Source organism: Pygocentrus nattereri, chromosome 2, assembly GCF_015220715.1.
Source record: "Pygocentrus nattereri isolate fPygNat1 chromosome 2, fPygNat1.pri, whole genome shotgun sequence".
NCBI lineage: Eukaryota > Metazoa > Chordata > Actinopteri > Characiformes > Serrasalmidae > Pygocentrus > Pygocentrus nattereri.
This window is the reverse complement of record NC_051212.1, coordinates 7,429,314-7,450,494: the sequence shown is the minus strand read 5'-3', so window position 1 is coordinate 7,450,494 and position 21,181 is coordinate 7,429,314. Positions and strand designations below refer to the sequence as shown.

At 41.3% G+C, this 21,181-nt stretch overlaps 1 protein-coding gene across 1 annotated transcript; it reads left to right on the top strand.

Moving 5' to 3' along the window:
• The first annotated feature begins 3,379 nt into the window (after positions 1-3,379).
• maf1b (MAF1 homolog, negative regulator of RNA polymerase III b) lies at positions 3,380-19,254 on the top strand. The gene is made up of 8 exons (XM_017686738.1): positions 3,380-3,832; positions 5,600-5,684; positions 11,740-11,871; positions 13,614-13,776; positions 15,001-15,122; positions 15,361-15,480; positions 15,585-15,683; positions 17,334-19,254. Exons 2-8 carry the CDS (start codon positions 5,602-5,604, stop codon positions 17,356-17,358), a joined length of 744 nt encoding a protein of 247 aa, XP_017542227.1. The 5' UTR covers positions 3,380-3,832; positions 5,600-5,601; the 3' UTR covers positions 17,359-19,254.
• The last annotated feature ends 1,927 nt before the right edge of the window (positions 19,255-21,181 follow it).

The following is a 21,181-nucleotide window of genomic DNA, read 5'->3' as shown; positions in this document are numbered from 1 at the left end:
GGTTGTGTGTGTGTGTGTTGGGGGGGTATGTGGGGGGTTGTGTGTGTGTGTGTGTGTGTGTGTGTGTGTGTGTGTGTGTGTGTGTTGGGGGGGTGTGTGGGGGGTTGTGTGTGTGTGTGTGTGTGTGTTGGGGGGGTGTGTGGGGGGTTGTGTGTGTGTGTGTGTGTGTGTGTGTGTTGGGGGGTGTGTGGGGGGTTGTGTGTGTGTGTGTTGGGGGGGTATGTGGGGGGTTGTGTGTGTGTGTGTGTGTGTGTGTGTTGGGGGGGTATGTGGGGGGTTGTGTGTGTGTGTGTGTTGGGGGGGTATGTGGGGGGTTGTGTGTGTGTGTGTGTGTGTGTTGGGGGGGGTATGTGGGGGGTTGTGTGTGTGTGTGTGTGTGTGTGTGTTGGGGGGGTATGTGGGGGGTTGTGTGTGTGTGTGTGTGTGTGTTGGGGGGGTATGTGGGGGGTTGTGTGTGTGTGTGTGTTGGGGGGGTATGTGGGGGGTTGTGTGTGTGAGTGTGTGTGTGTGTGTGTGTGTGTGTGTGTGTGTGTGTGTGTGTGTGTGATGGTAGGGATGCAGGTTTTATTTTATATTTATTTGATCTTATTCCCTACAGGTGAATGTCTGTCTGATACTGCGCTCCGTGAGCTCCTGTAACCAGAACCACATTCCTTGTGTGTGTAGCAGGCCTGGCCAATAAAGCTTGATTCTGGTTCTGATTCTGATTTCTTCATTTTTTACTCTTTTTTAAGACTTTTTTTTACCTATTTTAAAGTGAAGTTGAAAGATTTTGTTTTATCCTGAGTTTAATTTTTATGTGCAAATAAATGTGTTAAAAAATGCCCCTTTTACTGAAACACGCAGAGGCTGCGTCCCAATTCAGGGGCTGCGTCCCAATTCAGGGGCTGCGTCCTGCAGTGTCCTTCTTTTCCACGGCAACAGGCAGCCGTGCAAACTGTGAGTGTAACATATACTCTTAAAAGATGGTTCTCTATAGAACCATGAACACTCAAAGAACCCCTTGCGTGATTAAAGGGTTCTCTGCATCGTGACACTGTTCTATCGATTGATGGAAAATGTGCTGTAGATGGTTTTATATAGAACCTTTTTGAAAATGGTTCTATATAGCCCACAAAAAGGTTCCTTTACCGTTATGGTGTGAAGCTTGTAGCAATAGAAGAACCCTTTTTGGTGCTATACAGACCAATTCTCAAAAAGGTTCTGTGTAGAAGCATTTACAGCACATTCATACACATTTCCCATCAATCTGAAAAACCAATCTGAAGAACCCCCCAAAGGGTTCTTTGAGTGTTCATAGTTCTATATAGAACCATTTTCTTTACTCTTCAAGAACCCTTGAAGCACTATCTTCTTCAAGAATGACATAACATGTAAGTAATTGCTTTGTCTGGCTACAAACCTGGTGTGCACACTTAAAAAAGACGGTTCTTCGAGGGTTCTTTAGTAAAGAATATGGTTCCGCATAGAACCATAAACACTCAAAAGAACGCTTTGCATGATAAAAGCATTCTTTGCACCATGAAATTGTTCTTGAGATTGATAGAGAATGAAAGAGAATGTGCTGTAGATGGTTCTATATAGAACCTTTTTGAAAATGGTTCTACACAGCACCTGAAAGGGTTCTTCTATTGTTATGTTGTGAAGGTTGTAGCAGTAGAACAATCCTATTGGATGCTATATAGAACCATTTTCAAAAAGGTTCTATATAGAACCACATTCATGCACTTTTTCTATCAATCCAAAGATGCACAGAACCCTTTAATGAGTGTTCATGGTTCTATATACATGTAGGTTCTACATAGAACCATTTTCTTTACTAAAGAACCCTTAAGGCACCATCTTTTTCAAGAGTAGCAAAATGTGAACCTTCAAGGGTTCTTTAGTAAAGAAAGTGGTTCTATGTGGAACCATGAGCTCTACATAGAACCATTTACATGCTTAAATGATTCTTTGCATGGTGAAATGATGGATAATCTGTTGTATTTGGTTCTATGCGGAACATTTTTGAAAATGGTTCTACTTAGGACCAATAAAGGTTCTTCTATTGTTACGACGTCTTAAGAATGTAGAACTCTTAAGACCCAAAGGGCCCTGAGGGGGGGGTTCCTTTGTGGAAATGTGGGTGTGGTCATCAATGAAATATTCTGTTTATTCATGATTTATTCTAATGAGGCCACATTTAAAGGGGAAATCCACCAACGTTTTGCTTCAGAAATCAACGCCTTTATTTACTTCATGACTTTACAGGGTCCACAGTTATGATATGGGGGGGATTAATCTGTTACGTCTGTGCTGTTAAAGGGGAACTCCACAGATTTAAAGAACCTCATAATTAAGTGAATAGGATGTAAACAGAGTCATTCAGGGTGGTTTGGTGTGAAAAGCTCTGTTCTAGAGAAACTTACAGTCAGAGCTGTTCACAGTGGTGGTGATAGGAACCAGACGTCCACCTCTAAAAGCTCCCTCACAGGACGCTAATACGTTAAATGGGTGTGTCCACGGCCTGGTGCCTGACACATTGTTTTATGATAGGTATTTTTTTTATAAGGTTTTGGCTTAAAATTGATTTTAATCCGTCCCTAGTGGAGGGATACATGCAGGGCGTTGTGAGGCAAAATAGTCCCCAAAGAATTTTTTTTTCTCGGATTTATGGCTGTTTTCCATCATCCACACTACATATAAAAACTCAGAGGGTTCACCGGTGGTTTTGGATGGTGAATAAAATGTCTATATCTGTGTTGTAGTCATGGTGACGTCTGGTTCCTATCACCACCACTGTAAAGACATCCGAGTCTCTACAATCAACCAGTTCACACCCAACCCCTCTGAATGACTCTGTTTACATCTGAAACACTGAAATGTGCTGAAAAATTTGAGAAATTAGTGGAATTCCCATTAACCTATATGTATGTATGTATATATGGTGGATTTGAGCTAAAATCTTATAGAAAGTCACGTTTCTTTTTTTTTTTTTATTCATGGTCTGTTCGCATTTGAATAAATCTGCACGTCTTTATTTCAGAATGCGATAAATTTGACATTTTAACGCGATTTAGATTTAGATATGACGCCATAAGCCAGTTTTGAGTCTCACCGTTGTGGCCTTTTAATTATCGCGGCGTAAATGTTTCGTACGACTTAAAACACAGGATGCGGGGGGCGGGCCGCTCTGTCTAACCCATGTCTTGTTTTAGCTCATTTAAATATCCTCCCTGTCTGACCAATGGAAAACAAAGCAACTTTTAACGGACAGATAAAAAGGTTATGATTAGCGAATGGCAGTCCAGATCCCGGGGAAGTGGGCGGGGCCAATGACAATAGACGCTCATGCGTCAGACTGGATGGGCGGGGCCGAGTGAGAGTGGTGTCGGATTAAGAGGCGAGCGAAGACCGAGACAAAAAAAACAAAAGCCTAGGCGACCGACGTCTCTCCGCCGCTGTTTCTGTTGTTGTTGTTGTTGTTTATTTCACCTAAATTTAATCAGAAGCGTCTTTTTAAGCATCTGCCGATCAGGTCGCGTTTTCAGAAGCGACGCTGATCTTGTGTTACTGCGGGTTTATCGAGCCGTAGCGTTAGTATCGGTTAAAAACAAGGGGATGCTGCTGCAGTGGCGAAGACCTTCGCTGGGTTTTAACGGTCTGTTTCTCGGTTTAACGGCAGAAAGCGGCTTTTCTATAAAAGCGAATGAAAGCAGGAGGATATTTCCGTTGCGACCGTGTAACGTTAGTTTAGTTGGACACTGAATCATCGTTGTTATCGGTCTGAGCTGCAGCAACTTGAATTTTTCTGCCTTTATTCCCGTTTGGACAAGTGGGATAACACGACGAGGTAAAGTAAAGCTAGAAAAGGTGACATTTCGTGCGTAAACATCGATTTAACGGAACGTCAGCTCGCTGTCTTTAAACGGGGCAGAAGTTGGGCTTCCTATTCGCCAGCTTCTTGTTCGAATTTTCCCGTTCCACCTTAAGTGGTGCTGCAGTTGCATTGTAGCGCCTGAGGCCAGTACGTTACTGCTGCGCCATTTAAGGTGGAACGGAAAAATTCGACCGAGTAGCTGGCGAAGAATAGCTTAGCTAGCTATCGGTAGCTGGTGGAAAGATAGCTGTGTGTGTTTATTTAAAGCTTTTTAATGTAACATATATCACGTTGTTTCAAATAATCGTCTCAAAAGTGTCATTTTGTGCCATTACAGTCGGTAACCTGCCTGTTTTACCGTATTTGGCGTCTTTGACCCCTTTCTCCAAACCAGGAAATTGTTGTGTTGCTAATCTGACCTCAGGGTAGTTAAACTGGGTTGGGTTGAATGTGACGACGGATTAAAGTTAAGGTTAAATATTACAGGATTATACCTTGTTTTTCAGTAGCTAGGCTGGTCCAATGTCCAGTGTAGGTGCCAGTTTGTGCTGTATATTTAAGTTTGTTCACCATTTATGTATTAACGCCTTTTATCAGAGAAGGAAACCATGGCTGAAACTAACTTGAAGGGGAATTACACCCATCACTTTCGAAATAGCCGCATAATCCAGCGGTAAACAGTCCTCCAGAGTGCTTTGGTGTGAAATAATTCATTTATAGAGCTTCAGGTTTCTTTACAGTGGTGGTGATGGGAACCAGGGATCACAATGACTACAGCTCAAATATGGCCATTTCATTTACCATCCAGAACCAGTGATCAGTCTTCTGAGTGTTTATATGGGATATTTATAATGGTTAAATGATGTGGTTGGTTAGTGTAGTGGTTAACACTTTTGCCTTCTATGCTGTAGACTGAGGTTCAATGCCCCGCCTGGGTAAGCACCGTACACTATACCAATAAGAGTCCTTGGGCAAGACTCCTAACACCACCTTGGCCTACCTGTGTAAAACAATCAAATTGTAAGTCGCTCTGGATAAGAGCGTCAGCCAAATGCCATAAATGTAAAATCGTAAATCTGGGGCGAATGTTCTCTTTTGGAGACTGTTTTGCCTTATGCTAATGCCCCTCTGCCACAAACAGCTTTTAAAATATACATTTCAGGCCAAAACAGACATCTGGCAGGCCACTCTTAGCCATTTCGTGTGATAACTTTCTGTGAGGAGCTTTTACATTTTTGGCATATAGCAGACGCTCTTATCCAGAGTGACTTACAATTATTTTACACGGGGAGGCCAAGGTGGTGTTAGGAGTCTTGCCCAAGGACTCTTATTGGTATAGTGTGGGGGATGGAACCCCAGTCTACAGTGTACAAGGCAGAGGTGTTACCACTACACTATACCAACCTTTTAGAGGTAGACGTCTGGTTCCTATCACCACCACTGTGAACAATTCTGACTTTTCTTTAGAACCGAGAAATTCGCACCAAAGCACTCAGAATGACTTTTTTTTTTGGGGGGGGGGCACCCTTTAGAGTTGCCTTAGGAGCGTCTAAGAGGCCTTGGCTGATATGTTAGATGTACCCAGAGTGGTAATATTGATTTCATGTTTAACGCTATTTTATTAGAACTTGATGGTTAAGTAACCTTCTGACACACATTAGACCGCTTGGATTTTGTTTATATATATCATCTTCCTGCCATCTCAAGATCATCTTTTTTTTTTGTCCTATGGCCTTTCAGCAATGAAGCTTCTGGAGAACTCGAGTTTCGAGGCCCTCAGCTCTCGCCTGTGTGTTGAAACTGGAGACGCTCACATCCTTGGCAGGTAACGTTATCTTTTTGTTGCTTTTGGCACGGTGTGAGGGATTCCGACCTACATCTCCAGCTTCGAATTTTAGGTTTTGCGACTGTCTGATTTTATTACTTCCTTGTAAACAGTTCAGGTTGAACACCCACAAGCATGACTTTGTTGATGGACAATATGCATCATGATGAGTTGAAACAGAGGAAAAGGGCCTGTAGGACATTTAAAAATACCATCAAAAACTATGAAAACTTTCTAAAATAAGCTTTTTATCGCTCTGCTGGGCTCTTTGAGCTCTGCTGCTCTTTAACATCTTGCGCTGGTTGTAGCTGCAAACACTTTGCAGTCATGCACAGCGGCACCCACATGCCCCGTTACGCCCCCGCCCTCTTTCCTGTTTGGTTATCAAGTGCAGCTCTGTAGCTTGTGCATTGATGTATGTGTTAAGAGCTATTTTAGCGGATTAGATGATCACCTTCATAACCTGTACTGGCATGGACACTCAATATACACTGTACACGCTTATAAAAGATGGTTCTTCAAGGGTCCTTTAGTAAAGAAAATGGTTCTATATGGAACCATGAATGCTTAGAGAACCCTGTACATAATTAAAAATCACCAAAGGGTTCTGTGGATGCTCATGGTTCTATATAAAATGATTGTCTTTACTGAAGAACTTTTGAAGGACCATCTTTTGTTAGTGTGTATCTGAACTGCTGAGCATCTTTACAAATGAAGGTTAAAGTCAACCTGAAATCAAAACACACCTTACCTTGTCGCCTTCGCTCGTTTGCCTGGTCATACTAAGCATGATTTATCATATATCATTTAAAAATATGTTTTCTTGTAATTTTTCCGACTGATTTTTGCTCCACCTCTAGAACCTTTTCTGATATTGATTGTCCCAGTGCATCAGCGGGTGGGGGAGTAATATCAATCAATAATCTCTTGTTTTGCCTCCCGCTCGTCGTAAATCACTCCGCTAGGTCAGAAACCCTCCTTCAGACCAGGTTATCCTCACGAATCCATCACAGAGCTGAAGGGGAATCTGTTCTGTCTTTCCATTCATGTGGACTTTAAAGCGATAGTTCTACAAAAAAAACATCTAGTTTCAGATCTGTCTTTATCCCAAGTGTAGTCGATCAGCCAAGACGTGTTTGGTGTCTTAACTTTGTTTCTGGAGCGGTGAGCCTGATGTAGCTAACAAGCAATAGCAGTCTGTACGGTTCAGTCTTTTTCAGTGACGGACCTTTAATATTTTAGCCTCTTGGCTCCAGTGCAAAACTAAAGAAGCGAATTTAAGACACCAAACGTGTCTTGGCTGATTGACTATATTTAGGGAAAGCAGGGAAAATTGTGCACGTTGGATTTTTTTTTTTTTCACTTTAAATATGTCGCTGTTGAAACCTCGTATCTCCATCTCTCTTTTAATGTGAGGTGATGGAACCAGAATCTTTCCAAGTAATTTGGGGCTGTTTGTTTTGGGCCATTCCTAATAAAATTGACCTGTAAGGTAAAGACCAACATGTATTTTCAAATTATGTCAAAAAACTGAAAAACGTGGGAAAAAACAATAGAAATGGAGAAAAAGTGGAGATACGAGGTTTTGTACCGACAGCGATGTGTGAAGCTCGCCTGTTTATACTCCGAAAAGTGAACCAAAGTAGGTGTTGGATGTACAAACCGGTAAATTTAAACAACTTGTGTTGTATTTTCTGATGATATCTATGAAGTAGAATTGGCCAAAGTACATTTCAGTGAATAAAACGGTGATTTATTTTGGTTAGAATAACATTGTATTTAATAAAAGCGAATTAAATTGCACTGAAATGCTTCCATAAGCAGCATTTGTATGTTGAGAACAGGATGTGCCTCGTTTGCCTGTGCTGTACTGTTTTTAGCAGCGGACAAATCTTTTGTTCTAAATCTCACCACATCCAGCTGCTGTGTGTGGTCTCAGGGGGCGTGACTTCACGACTTAATGCAGCATTTTAGGGCTTTCACAGTTGCTCATTCACGTTCGCATAGCTGCATAGTGGTTACTTTGCACTTTGAATGATGAACAGGGAGTTCAAAGGTTGTTATAAAGCAGTATTCAGCAGTCTGAAGGTTTTCCTAAGGGAAGCTATAAGCACTCATTGTTTTTGAGTACGTCACTAAAGAGAGGAAACCCACACCAGCAGGATGCAAGTATAATTTGTAGGTGCTAATTTTATGCATGTCTGTTTTATATAAAGTAAACGGAAATGTTTGCTGTTATAAACGTGTACATATGAATTAAAACTTGCTAAATTACTCGATTAGTTGTTTGTTTATATTGCTGTGGGTCACCAGGAGCAGGATTAAGAAACGCTGCCTTACTGAATCGACAGAAGGGAAAATACAGCAGAGCGCAGTTTAGCGGGCCTCCTGGCCTGGAGTCGTGCACTCTGGCCGTATTTGTTGCTGTGTGGGCGGCTGTGTTTGAGTTTGTGCTGACCCGCAGGGTTATGTCTGCATATCAGAGTTCAGAGAGAAACTGTGTCTCGGGGCCTGATGGGAGTTATGTAAAGGTGTCATTGTGCAAACTCTAAGGAAAGTGCATTGACCTGACCTGATTCAAGCGTGTACGTATTATTTCCACATTGATCAAATGTATTACATGATTGTCTTGAGTTTACTTTTGGCAGAAACGCGCCGTTTATAGTGATATGTACATATACGGTTTATTTTTGTGGGGATGATGTACATATTTGAATCATTTCCATCATTGATGACTGAATATTCCTTGGTGCAGGAGTGTTTCAGTGTTTCAACTACTATGAGGCGTAATGCAGCACAGCCAATCAGAACAGAGCTTATTTGCATATATCAGTCTGAGCACTGTAACACACATTCTGAGACATGCAGGGAGGTTGGAATGAGCTACGGCTGTTTTGTGGTACATGAAGCCACAGTAACGTTATAAGTGATTGAAAATACATTAAAGATTGAGCGTATGGGCCCTTTAAATTCAAGCCAGTGTGTTTTTCAGTGAAAACGTGTCTGCGGTGCCTCCCTAACTTTCACCCTGAGTTTCAGTTTTTATGAAATGATGATCTTTGTTTTGCTTTTCTGTTACACAATCGTGGTTGAGTGGTCTGTGTATGTGTTGGGGATGGTGGGGTGGGGGGGGGGGGGGGTGTGATCGAGTTGCTAATGCTGTGACGCAGAGCACAGTGTCATGTAACGTGTGTGTGTGTGTGTGTGTGTGTGTGTGTGTGTGTGTGTGTGTGTGGTTATTCAAGGTCCCTCGCGCACACACACACAGCACTGTGTTCCATATGAGCTGCCAAGTTCAGTACTGCTTACTGGATTAGTGCACAGAGCACTAGCAGCGTTTAATGCTGCCTCTCTGGGGGTCCTCACACCATGGAAAACTGATTTTTTAGAATGCTGTTAGTTTTAAACTGTAGATAGGATCTGGTTTATTTATTCTTATTATATGTCTACAGCTGTTTACAGTTACTGTATAGTGTCGTGAGTCTGCTACTGGCTGCTAAATTTCCTTCAGGATCAATAAAGTATATCTGTCTGTCTGTCTAGCTATCTGTCTATAATATGTAACATTTCTGTAGAGCAGTCCAGGCAGAAACACTCCTTATAACTTCAACCTGAAAAGGTGGGACCAAGCTGCTGTGGGCTGAATAGGCAGATATGAGTAACTGCGTTAGATGTTGTGACATCACAAAAACAACCAACTCTAAACATGATGTTTTTGCCGCTTCGTTTCCTTTTGTGGGCTGCATGGGCCGAGGAGTGAACGGCACGTTTTAAAACGAACAGTATTCTAAAAAAATCACTTTTCCGTGGTGTGAGCACCTTTAAGGGCCCCCTGTCTGTATCCTGAATCAATTTAAGGCAATTTAACATGTACATAATAAATTGCCTTAAATTCTAGTTTGTGGACTTGGATTTCAGGATACAGACAGGATACAGTTATATTTTCTTCTTCAATAAAAAGCGAATATTTGACATCACAGGCTTTTCTATAAGCAAACGTGACTTGCTGTTCAGGAAGGACTTGGTGTTTTAGCAGTTTGATCTTAAATTACCTTTTGAAGTGCCATTAAAAAGCATTCAGTTTGGTTTGATGTCTGCCGATAACCAAGTGCGCACATGTATACAGCCTTGTTTTCGCTTAAACGGCAGACTGCTTTCTGATTTTCCGAGCAGCTTTCCTGGCACTAAAATGTTTATTATGATGAATCATATGTAACAATGAGCTTTTCTGATCTGCTCAGTTTAGAAGAGGCCAAAAAAAATTTGGTCCTACTTATAAATAGTATTTTTCTTTTTTTTAACGTAGCACTGCTGTTGTTTTGGTTGTGTTCCAGCTTAACACAACTCTCTCTCTCTCTCTCTATCTATCTATCTATCTATCTATCTATCTATCTATATATATATATATATATATATATAGTGAAAATGTATTTAAAGGGTCTCTCTTGGAAGTGTGTGTGTGTGTGTGTATGTATATAAACTTATTGATATTCATTGTATGAACCACTTATCAGTTTTTTTGTGTCCTTTTAAATAAATTTTGTTGTTATTTTTTTTGCTATATTTGTCCTCTTAACAAACAATATATCATGTAGCCCTGTGTGTGAGGCTGGTTGGGGAAAGTAGGCCACGGTGTTCTCAATCACATGACAACCATAAAAACGCCCTCCTAGCGCCCTTCGCCCTTCAACTATAAATAAGACCCGGGCGGTGTGTCTGGACTGTGACTGCACACCCTCCCTCCTGTTGCATAACCCTAAAGGACACACAGCCAGCTGCCCCATCACGTTCTTCATGTGGACCTAGACATAAACAGCAGACCTCTGTGCAAGGATCCAGCCTCTGCACTGAAACGAAACAAAACGCATACCTGACCTGCTGGCTTTTCCAACCTCGCTCTAATTGGCGGGCCGATCTACTCCTCGAACAGTAAATGGGTTCTCAGCGCTGCCATAAAAGGAAGCAAAGCCGTTTGACAAGGTCTGCCCAAAAGGCGAGCCTGTGTTTTGAGAGGAATGTAGACGCCTCACCCCAAATATTATTACCAGACAGACACCTGGATTCAGCCAATCAGAGCAAATCCCCTCAAGGCTTCAGCTACACCTTTTAAAAATGAAGGTTAAAGTGATGGCCTGGCCCAAAAAGATCATAAGCGTCCGTCATCCAAGATGTTTGCATCATTAGTTCATCACTGGAGCTATGATGCTGATGTAGCTAACAAGTAACAGAAGCCTATAGCCCACCAACTACCCTCAAAGAGCAGTTACGTATATTTCAATATACGTAAAAAAAAGCTAATAAACACTGACTAATGTGCGTTCACGTGACCTGGGACAGCACATGATCATGCATGTTTCATGTGTGTGAAATAACGTGCAAAAATTGCGTTTTATTAATGTTTATTATAATATGCAATTCCTTATTTTTATCTGTAAGGCTAGCTTCATGCAAACTGCATCCCTAAATCGCCACAAACGGTGTCGGGGCGTCTCTGATGGCCCTCTTGTGTGATTTATGACACTGTATAACGTACTGGTTTCTGTAACTGTAGACAAACATGCATCTCATACAGCTGTGCCACTGTGAAGCAGAGGTTTGTTGGCTTGGGTTATTATAGGGAACATCACGCATCATTTTTTGCTGATTTATTGCTGTAAATCAACAAACAGACTAACTAGTTTGCAACAGAACAGCTTGGTGATCATTATCCACATGTAGTGCAGTCACTTTGCTAAAGGGGGTCCTTTAGTGTATTTGTGTAACTGTTTTTATAACTGTGATCTGTTATGGAGATTATAGGGAGCATGTGCATTTGGTGCTGCCACTGATTTGGAGTTAATCCAAGCACACTTAGTACATTAGACTTGATTTGTATCACAGATACACAGCTGGGCTTTTGTGTGTTCGCCTTGTCTGTACAGTCTGAATTAAGCCACTGTGCAGGGAACAGTTTGATGGATGATTTTAATCAGTTTCCTGTAAAAGTATTTTTGAAAAATACACAACTGAATAATACAGATCTCTCTTCCTCCCTCTCCCTCTCTCTGTTTCACAGGATCGAGAGTTACTCCTGTAAAATGGCTGGTGATGATAAGCACATGTTTAAGCAGTTCTGCCAGGAGGGGGAGCCACACGTGCTGGAGGCTCTTTCACCCCCACAGTCCAGCAGCGCCCCAAGCCCCAACCTGTGAGTGACCTACAAACTAATCGACTCATTTCGATATCCGAGTATCCGTGAGAGTTAATGAACGGATTATTGATTAACCGCAGGGAAAGCAAAAACAAGGAAATAATAAACTGCAGCCTGCATTAATGTGGGGCTGTAGACTTCACTTGTTTAGGTGACCGCGCAGACACTTACCAGCAAAGGAATACACCTGTATTATTCAGAAATAGCTGAAGGAAGCTGGGATGTTTTCATATTGGATGTTTAACAGAGGCTGCCCCTTCAGATGAGCTAGCGGTACAGCGCTGGATGCCAATAAGGAGGATGACGTGCCAACATGTTGGCTTGTCAGAGAAACATTTTCATTGTTCCTGGGCGTAGCCAATTTCAGCAATAAGCAATAAAGCCAAACAACGCATCCAGGGCTCATGTTAAGGCAGTTGATTCAATTCAGTACAACTGCATTGTAATGATACCAATACAGGATTGTGCAATATAACAAAACCATGTCAGCCTCCTTCGCCAGTGCAGCTAAAAAAAGTAGATAAAAATATATAAATAAATAGTGCAAAGACAATAGACAAAAAGACAATAGTCTTTAATAATAATAGTTACACGGACAGTAAATGCAGAATATGTGCACAAGGTCAAAAGGTAGAGGTACAATTTAAAATGCAAACTATAGTTAACCGATACGTATGTAGTCTGAGTGATTTACAGATTAGCTGTTATACAGTGTGTAATTTGAAGTGTACGGTTTGTTGAAGTAGAGCAGGTCAGGTGTGCCGTTTATAGTGTTTGTACACAGCATCACAGATGTTGTTCGGAGTGTGCAGTGCAGGCAAACACAGTGATCTTGTTTAGAGAGACTGTGCAACATTGGCTACGTTCACATTAAAGGGGCTAAAGTGGTACAATCCGATTAATGTGACTCAGGTCTGATGTTTTCAGAGCTGTGTGGACGCACATCTGATCTCTTCGAATCCAACCTGAGCCACTTTCATATGTGGTCCTAGATCGGATACGTATCCGATTTGTGGCCATGCCTTAATGTGATGCTCAGATCGGCATTCGTGCTCTTTTCCACTGCACGTGCATCATCAGCGTTACCATGGCAGTGGTGCTTATGTGGTGTCTTGCACTGTATGGCACAAAGTACAGGGCGAGTCAAAAGTCACAGGCCAGGTTTTATGTTATTTTTTTGGTTTGTTCTCGACTTTTATCTCTGGGGGTCATCTCAAATAAATTGTGTCTGCTGAGAAAATCCACAACAAACACCACCTTCAGCACCGCATCATGGAGGCTTGCAGAGGTGTAAAAGTCCTTCCCAGGATTTTGTTCCAACAGGCTGGCTTCTCTAGTTAGATCACACCACCAGCAGAGCTGTCCAGCCTGTTGGAACAAAATCCTGGGAAGGATTTTTACTTTCTGAACCTGGATTTGACACCTCTGGCAGGCTTGTGACAGCATAAAATAAGATAAAACAGTGTCCTGCGACTTTTGGCTCACCCTGCACATCACATAGTTAAGAACAGTAGTGGCAGCCGTCTTAAAGGCAAACTTTTAATTGGTTTTTTATAGATAAGACCGTCCTACAGTGCATCATTTCGTCTTTGTGTAGCTTTACAGATGGTACAGTGATGAAATGAAGCCCTTTGCAAGTGACTCAACGTGCTGTGTAATCCTGTAGTGTAAACTCTGACAGGACACACGTACATCAGGCACATTTCAAATCTCTCTTCCTTTTTCTGCCACTTTCTCAGGCTGGGTAAAAGCGGAGAAGACGGGGAGAACCCGCTGAGCGACAAATGCTGCAGGAAGACTCTGTTCTACCTCATCACCACCCTGAACGAGTCGTTCCGCCCCGACTACGACTTCAGTGCCGCTCGTGCTCACGAGTTCAGCCGCGAGCCCAGCCTCAACTGGGTCAGTACCAGACACTTCTCTCATCAGGGGAATTCGGGTCTTGCGCTTTCCTGTCCCTTTGAGCTGTTTCAGGTTGTGTAACTTCTCTTTCCTGAGTAACACGTGAGAACCGTGAGGGAACTAGAGTTTGTGGTGACTTAATGGGGCTCGGAGGAAGTGAGTGTGGTATAAAATGCAGTAAGTGATGAAATTCTGTGCGACAGTGTAGTTGGTGCTGGTGAAATGACCTTTTATCATTTATGCCTGTCTGACTGTGTAATGGGTTTGTTGAATTTGATTAGTTTGCATAGATCATAAAGAAAAAGACTAACATTTGTATGATTAAATCATCATTAGAGAGTCTGTAAACAATAAACAAGCTGTATGTTGGCTTATCCTGGCGCCTTAGTGTTAGCCTTAGTTTCTACTTAAATGGCATAAACAAAGTTAGTCGGAGTGGTTTGTTGTGAAATGCTCTGTTCTACACGAGCAGTCAGAGTCAAGTTGGTTCACAGTGCTGGTGATGGGAACCTGAAGAGTTTAATGGCCCTAAAAGTTCCGTATTGGAAAGTTATTATTGCCTCATGTCAGAGACTTTGTTTTATGATGGTTTTGAGGGATTGCTTTCTTCTCAGAAGTCCATTCATGATGGACAGTTAGGTGGTGTTGTGAGGAAAAATAGAAAACTCATTTAATCAAATTTATCACATTTTAACCGTCATCAGAATCTAAAAGCTCAAACGTTTTGACAGCGTTTGCTGGTGGTTTTGAATTGTAAATAAAATGGCTATGTTTGCATTGCAGACTGTGCAACCCCTGGTTCCTATCACCACCACTGAAAAGGAGTCTGGGTTCTGAAAAATAGCTGGAAATGTCTTTTAAATAAATAATAATAATAATAATAATAATAATAATAATAATAATAATTATTATTATTATTATTATTATTATTATTATTATTATTATTACCTTTTTTAAAAAATCATTGTACTCATAGGATTTATAACTGGTGCATTTTATCTAAACCAGCTTGTTGGGAATCTCAGAAAAAACAAAATGCTGTGATACAGGTGGTGAACTGTGAAACTGCCTTGTCGTCAAGTATCATGTGCCCACTCTTAGTTGGTGTGTTCATTTCTGTTTCCCTCTCTGCACAAAAATAGACCATGAGAAAACGGGTTAGGTGTCCTGTGTTACTGGGGCTTTTTTCTGAGTTTGTCTGTGTGCGTTTGGTGGCTCCCCCAGGTGGCCAATGCTGTGAACAGCAGCCTGTTCTCAGCTGTAGGGGAGGAATTTAACTCTCTGGGGCCGGAGCTGTGGAACGCTATCGATCAGGAGATCAACCTGCAGAGCTGTGACATCTACAGGTGTGTATTTGTTTATATTTCTTTAATCCAGTTATAATTTCTAGAATGTAGATTTGAATTAATTATGTAAATGACAACAAAAGGTCTTTTTTTCACTTTATTAAATGTCCCATTGATTCAAAAGTCTTAGGTATCTTAATAGATGCAAACCACCAGCAACATCCCATACTACGGTCGTTAGGCTCGAGGCTACTGTGTGTTTTTGGGAGTAAGTCATATTTTCTGTTCATGTTTTCAGCTATAACCCTGACCTGGACTCCGACCCTTTCGGAGAGGAGGGCAGCCTCTGGTCCTTCAACTACTTCTTCTACAACAAGAAACTCAAACGCATCGTTTTCTTCACCTGCCGCTCCGTGAGGTCAGCATGCAAAACACACATCAAAGTACACCAGCCATACAAGTTGTTTTGAATGTGTGAAGGACATTAGTATTTGACTCTAGTATTATTTATTCCATAATCAGTGTCCTCAGTAGCTATGGCCGTGGTCGCCTTGACAACGAGCTGGACATGGACCTGGATGATGATGAGGAGGAAGAAGTGGATGGCTTCATGGAGGACAGGTAAGGTCATGAATATACATGCCCAGACTACGAGCTGGGCAATATGGAAAAAATTTAATAGCACAATAATTAAGATTTCACAAATATTCTTCTTTCAATCAATCAATCAACCTTTATTGAAACTCTGAGTACATTGAGTGAGACACTCCTTTACAATGTAGCCAAGCCAACATGGAAAACGGGTTGAGAAGTTAAATAGTAAAGACGAATCAAAGCTAAAAAAGTAATAGTAGTAAATAAAAAGTTAAATCAATAAGCCACAAAAATGACAACAACATAGTAACTTTTAATGAATAAGTTAAAATAAAGATAAATAAAAAAATAATAAATATAGAAATAACAGGTATAAAACAGTAGCATATGTTAAAATGAATGAAAATGGAGAAAAATGAAAGAATAATTAAAACATACCACAAATCATATTAAAAGTTAACTAAAGTCAAGTAACAACAGTTGCAGTTGTCAAGCAACAGTTGCAGGCTGATTGGAGGTAGTCACACCAGTGAGTGACGCTTTAGAGATTCCTGTATGGAATTCCAGCTCACAGGTGCTGTAACTGAAAGCAGATTTTCCCAGTTCAGTAGAGGCGCTTGGCACCTGATGGTTGATCCAATCACTATATTGTGCAATGTTTAAAAAAAAAAAACAAACAAAAAAAAAAACCTTCATATCCCTGCTGTCGGAAGAAAACCTCGTATCTCCATTTTTCAGTTTTTGACATAATTTCAAAGGACCTGTTGCCCTTTACATTGTGTGTAAATTTCTTGATGAACGGAGTAAAAGAAACGGCCCAGAAAGACTTGGAAAGACGTCTGGTTCCATTGACTTGCATTAAAACTACAGCAGGTTTTTTTTTTTTTTTTTTTCTTTCTGCAAAGTTCTAATTTTGGAGATACGAGGTTTTCTTCCAACAACAGCAATATACTGCACTGTACTCAGTCCAGCTTAATAGGTCTTTTAGGTCTTGTTGCAGTCAAACATGCAGGTGGGAAAGTACGGATGATTTCCACAATATGCTCAGAAAAGATATTCTGACACAATTTATCACAGTTACGATAAATATTGTGGTGACGCTTTATTTGGATGGTCCACTGTAGATGCTTTGTGGTTGGTCAGTCTGTCTTTAACTAACGTTCAACAAAATATCAATGAAATGCAACTGAACTTGAGTGAAGTCTCAACTGAAGTTGAGTCTGAAAACAACCTTTACTTCAACACTAAACCTAAACCTACTCCTAACCCTAGCGTTAATGTTGTGGAGACTCAACTGAGCATCACCAGAAAGTCTGTTTGTAATTTAAGTATCTGTAGGTCATCTATGGAGCACCATCCAAATAAAGTGTGGCCAATATTGTCGCATCGCTCAGCCCTGGTCCAGACCGTTGCTTGTGGTAGGGGTGATGTTCTTGGACTTCAGTTGTGATTGATGCAGATCCATATTCAGTCATTAGTTTTGTTCTGCATGAGTGTGAAATATTAAAACGTGTGAATCTCATTAACCTGCATCACTGTTCACCAGGCACAAAAACAAACCCACATGAGGTGCTCGAGTGACACTTTAGCTGGTTCCTTATTCGTAGGTGTGGACAGGAGTGTAAGTCTTTGAGTGAATCCATATGGCTGACTGACTTTTTAATCACTCTTCCTCAGGTTCCCCCGAGCCTTGTGTGTTTAAAGCTTTCTCTGGGACTTCAGCCTGAGCTTCAGCGAATGAGACGTCACGGTTTCTCCATCTCCGATTCAGCTCTGCTTCTCTTCCCTCTGCTGTTTCTGGATCTCGGCAATCAGCTGTTTGACTTCATTTATCGTCTACGCCTACCAAAAAATGAAAAGAGGAAAAAAAAAAAAAAACACCTGTTCAGTTGGAATTTCTACGTTTTGATTACTCATTTGACCCCTTGTGGACGTTCTGGAAATGCCAAGGAGGTCTCAAACGAGTCCTAGTTGACTGAAATGGCTGTTTTAGCCAGAGCTCCATAAGAACCTATTCGAGGATGACCTTGAACACTTTGTTTCTTAAAGGAAACCCCTTCGTTCTTCTGTTTCCTGCTCTTCAGTTGAAGAAATGATGTCATTACAAAATTACAAGTCTAACGTACACCAGCAGTTTAGATGGGAGGGGCTAATCTGAGTGAGGATGTCTGTCCAGTCGTACACGGATAATAAGGACTGTGATTGGCCTCTGGTTTTCAGTTCAGCATTGTTAATAGTCTCTCTGACTGTGTTTGTATTTTTGTGTTCACTTTGCCTTTTTTTATATTTTAACTGTGTGTTTTTAAAAACAGAGGATTTTAATCTGTGAATGCTTTTCGCCGCACTGAAAAGTACTCCCCGCCCAGTGCGAGAGCGCTCGGTACACTTGGATCACATCTGTGGCATCTTCTGGAGAGCTTTTGTGAGTGAACAGTACAGGAACATCAGATGGCACACCAAGAATAATAGGTTAAGAACTTCTGCAGAAAGCTTCAGTTTGAAGCTGGGATTGGTCTCTGGACTTTGAGCAGCCCCAGTTTAAACTATTTGATAGTGAAGCTTTTACATGGGCAGTTTTATGTGATAGTTAAGTGTTGTGAATTATCCAAAGTCATAACATTGTCCGAATATTGAGTCTAATGGCTCCAGGAATGGTGATGCAACCTGATGGATCATTGACCCTTTGTCATTTGTGTTGATAATCTGCTCATCTGCAGTGTTCACAGGCTCAGCAGGTCCATTTTGCTCCTTTTCAGTGCTTCCTGGAGCTGAGGGACATCATGGAGGAGGACCACAGTGCTTGCATTGCGGTGTTGAACACCGTTTGAAGGTTCCTAAGCTGCAGTTCTTTTATCTAATATTTACCAGCTCTGGTTCTGGAGATCTACCTTCTTGCCAAGTCTGTTTCCAACCACATCTTCTCCAGCTAATTCACTTCATCTTGGATGCAGGTTGGAACGGATCTCAGGAAAGTAGATCTTGAGGAGGAGAGAGAGACCACTGCTCTAAACCCTGTTAAAGATGTGAGAACTTCTGTAGTTTTCATTGTACTTGACTTTAGCCCTGCTGTACTGGTGAAAGTGTTGGTTCTAGTACAAAACCTTATGTACTAAACCTTCTAAAGCATAAGAAGCTTTGACTTCAGAAGCTTCATGCTGATCCCTACAGTTCAGTATCTAATAGAACAACACTTTCACTCTGATAGTACAGCTTGAATAGAGGCTAAAAGCCAACATGAATCCTCACTGAAGTTGCTGCCACACGAAACCCACAATGCAGGATTACAGTGCTTTTTCCTTTCCCTCTTTTATAGACCCTTTTCCCATGATGCACTGACTGTTATTGCTTTACTGATAGAGCTGAATGTACACAGACTCATTAGCATTACTTACCGATTCAGCCTCCGTCTCCTCCTTTATCTCAGAGCCACATGGACCATGTTTACCGTTCTACATTTTCTCCCCGTTTGGAAGGAGCGTCAAGTAAAACTAATGTAGCTGTGTGTTGGAAATGGTGTTCTCTGAGATATCTCTGATTTCAATGTTTGAGCCTCTGTGAATCTTTTCAGTGAATAAACGTTTTCTCTCATAACCACAAAGACCTTTTCATTTTGTCTGAGACACACACACACACACACACACACACACACACACACACACACACACACACACACACACACACACACACACACACGGGCAGCTGATGGTCTTTCAAGGCTGGCTTGAAACGGTGAACCTTTCATGCATCTTGAGCTGCTTGAAACCTACAAGTTTCAGGTGAGTTGCGTAAATGTAAAGCATCCTGCAAAGTGTGTTCTGAGCCTGTTACTCCCAGACTGGTAAGTAGAACCATTTTGTTCAGGAAATTTGGGGAAAAGCAGGAAAAGTTTGGTTTGGCAGCCATGGTGACCAATACATTTCTAGCAAGGTAAGATGGTCAGAGCTAACAAGCAGCTATCATTGTTTAATAAATGACATAGAATCCAATTTTATCTCTTAATCAGGAACTGATTAATCTGGAGTCACTTCCAGAAGCTAATATAATTTGAATAGGATGTTGGTTTACTTTTACAAAGTAAAAATGTAACATTAACCCACAGTTAAAGAACCTTTGTTGATAGTTTTGATAATTCAATTTATGTTTTTGCTTAGGGTCCCCTAAAGAAGCCTTAGCTGTCCTTGGACATCTCATTTAGAGTCTTAGAAATGAAACTCCATGCAGCACAGAAACCTTAGGCCAATAATTTTGAATGTGTTGGACTGCCAAGCTGTCGAAGGGAAAGTCAGGTTTTAATTTTTCAGGTACAGCCCCAGTTCCAAAAAAGTTGAGACGCTGTGCAGAATACAAATATAAATAGAATGCATTGATATGCAAATCATGTAAATCATATTTTTACTGTGTTAGTTGTTAGTAGTATGTTTACTACTGTGTTTCATCACCTCATATTTTAACAACACTAAGCGTTTGGGAACTGAGGAGACCAATTACTGTAATTTTCCAAAAATAATTTTAGATTGATTTGTCAGATCACAGGACACTTTCACTTCCCCTCAGTCCATTTCAAATGGGCCCCCCAAATGGGCCCCCCGAGGGCCCAAAGATCACAGCCAGCTAATACTGGTTTTTGGCCTCGTCCCTCACATAGAGATTTTTCCAGATTCTCTGAATCTTTGATATTCTGTACTGTAAAAGTTCTTTGCTATTTTATGTTAAGAAACATTATTCTTGAACTGTTGCTCTATTTGGGGATAGCACGGTGGCGCGGAGGGTGGTGCAGTCACCTCACAGCGAGGAGGGCCTGGGTTCGATCCCCCGGCCGGGTAACCGGGGTCCTCTCTGTGTGGAGTTTGCATGTTCTCGTGTTTCCTCCCACAGTCCAAAGACATGCAGTCAGGCTGACTGGACATGCTAAATTGCCCCTGGGTGTGAGTGTCTGTCTGTCTGCCCTGCGATGGCTTGGCGACCTGTCCAGGGTGTATCCTGCCTTCCGCCCGATGACCACTGGGATAGGCTCCAGCACCCCCCCGCGACCCTGACGGAGAAGCGGCTTAGAAAATGGATGGATGGATGTTGCTCTATTTGATGGTGCAGTCTTTCACAGACTGGTGAACCCTCCTCATCTTTACTTCTGAATAACTCCACCTCTATGAGATGCTTTTTATGCCCAATCATGTTACAGACCTACTGCCAATCAACCATCAGGTGTTTTATTTTATTTAATTTTTTTTTAGCATTACCATCTTTACCAGCCAGTTTTAAAATGTATTGCTGGCATCAAATTTAAAATGGGCATAAAAATTCTCAGTTTCAATTTCTGATGTATCATCTTTGTATTATTTTCAATTAAATAAAGGGTTTAAATGATTTGCACATTACATTTTATCTTTATTTACATTTTGCAAAGCATCCCAACTTTTTGGAAATGGGGTGGTATTATAAAATCTATTACCTTGAGTAACAATCACATTATAGAGCCCTTCTCTTTGATTTAAGTATACTGACATCCTATTGACCTGACATGATTT

Excerpts from the sequence above, each read along its gene's own strand:
- maf1b (XM_017686738.1), top strand. The coding sequence starts at position 5,602 with ATGAAGCTTCTGGAGAACTCGAGTTTCGAGGCCCTCAGCTCTCGCCTG. Across the intron at positions 13,777-15,000 it reads GCGAGCCCAGCCTCAACTGG|GTGGCCAATGCTGTGAACAG; the intron begins GTCAGTACCAGA and ends TGGCTCCCCCAG. Across the intron at positions 15,481-15,584 it reads TTCACCTGCCGCTCCGTGAG|TGTCCTCAGTAGCTATGGCC; the intron begins GTCAGCATGCAA and ends TTCCATAATCAG.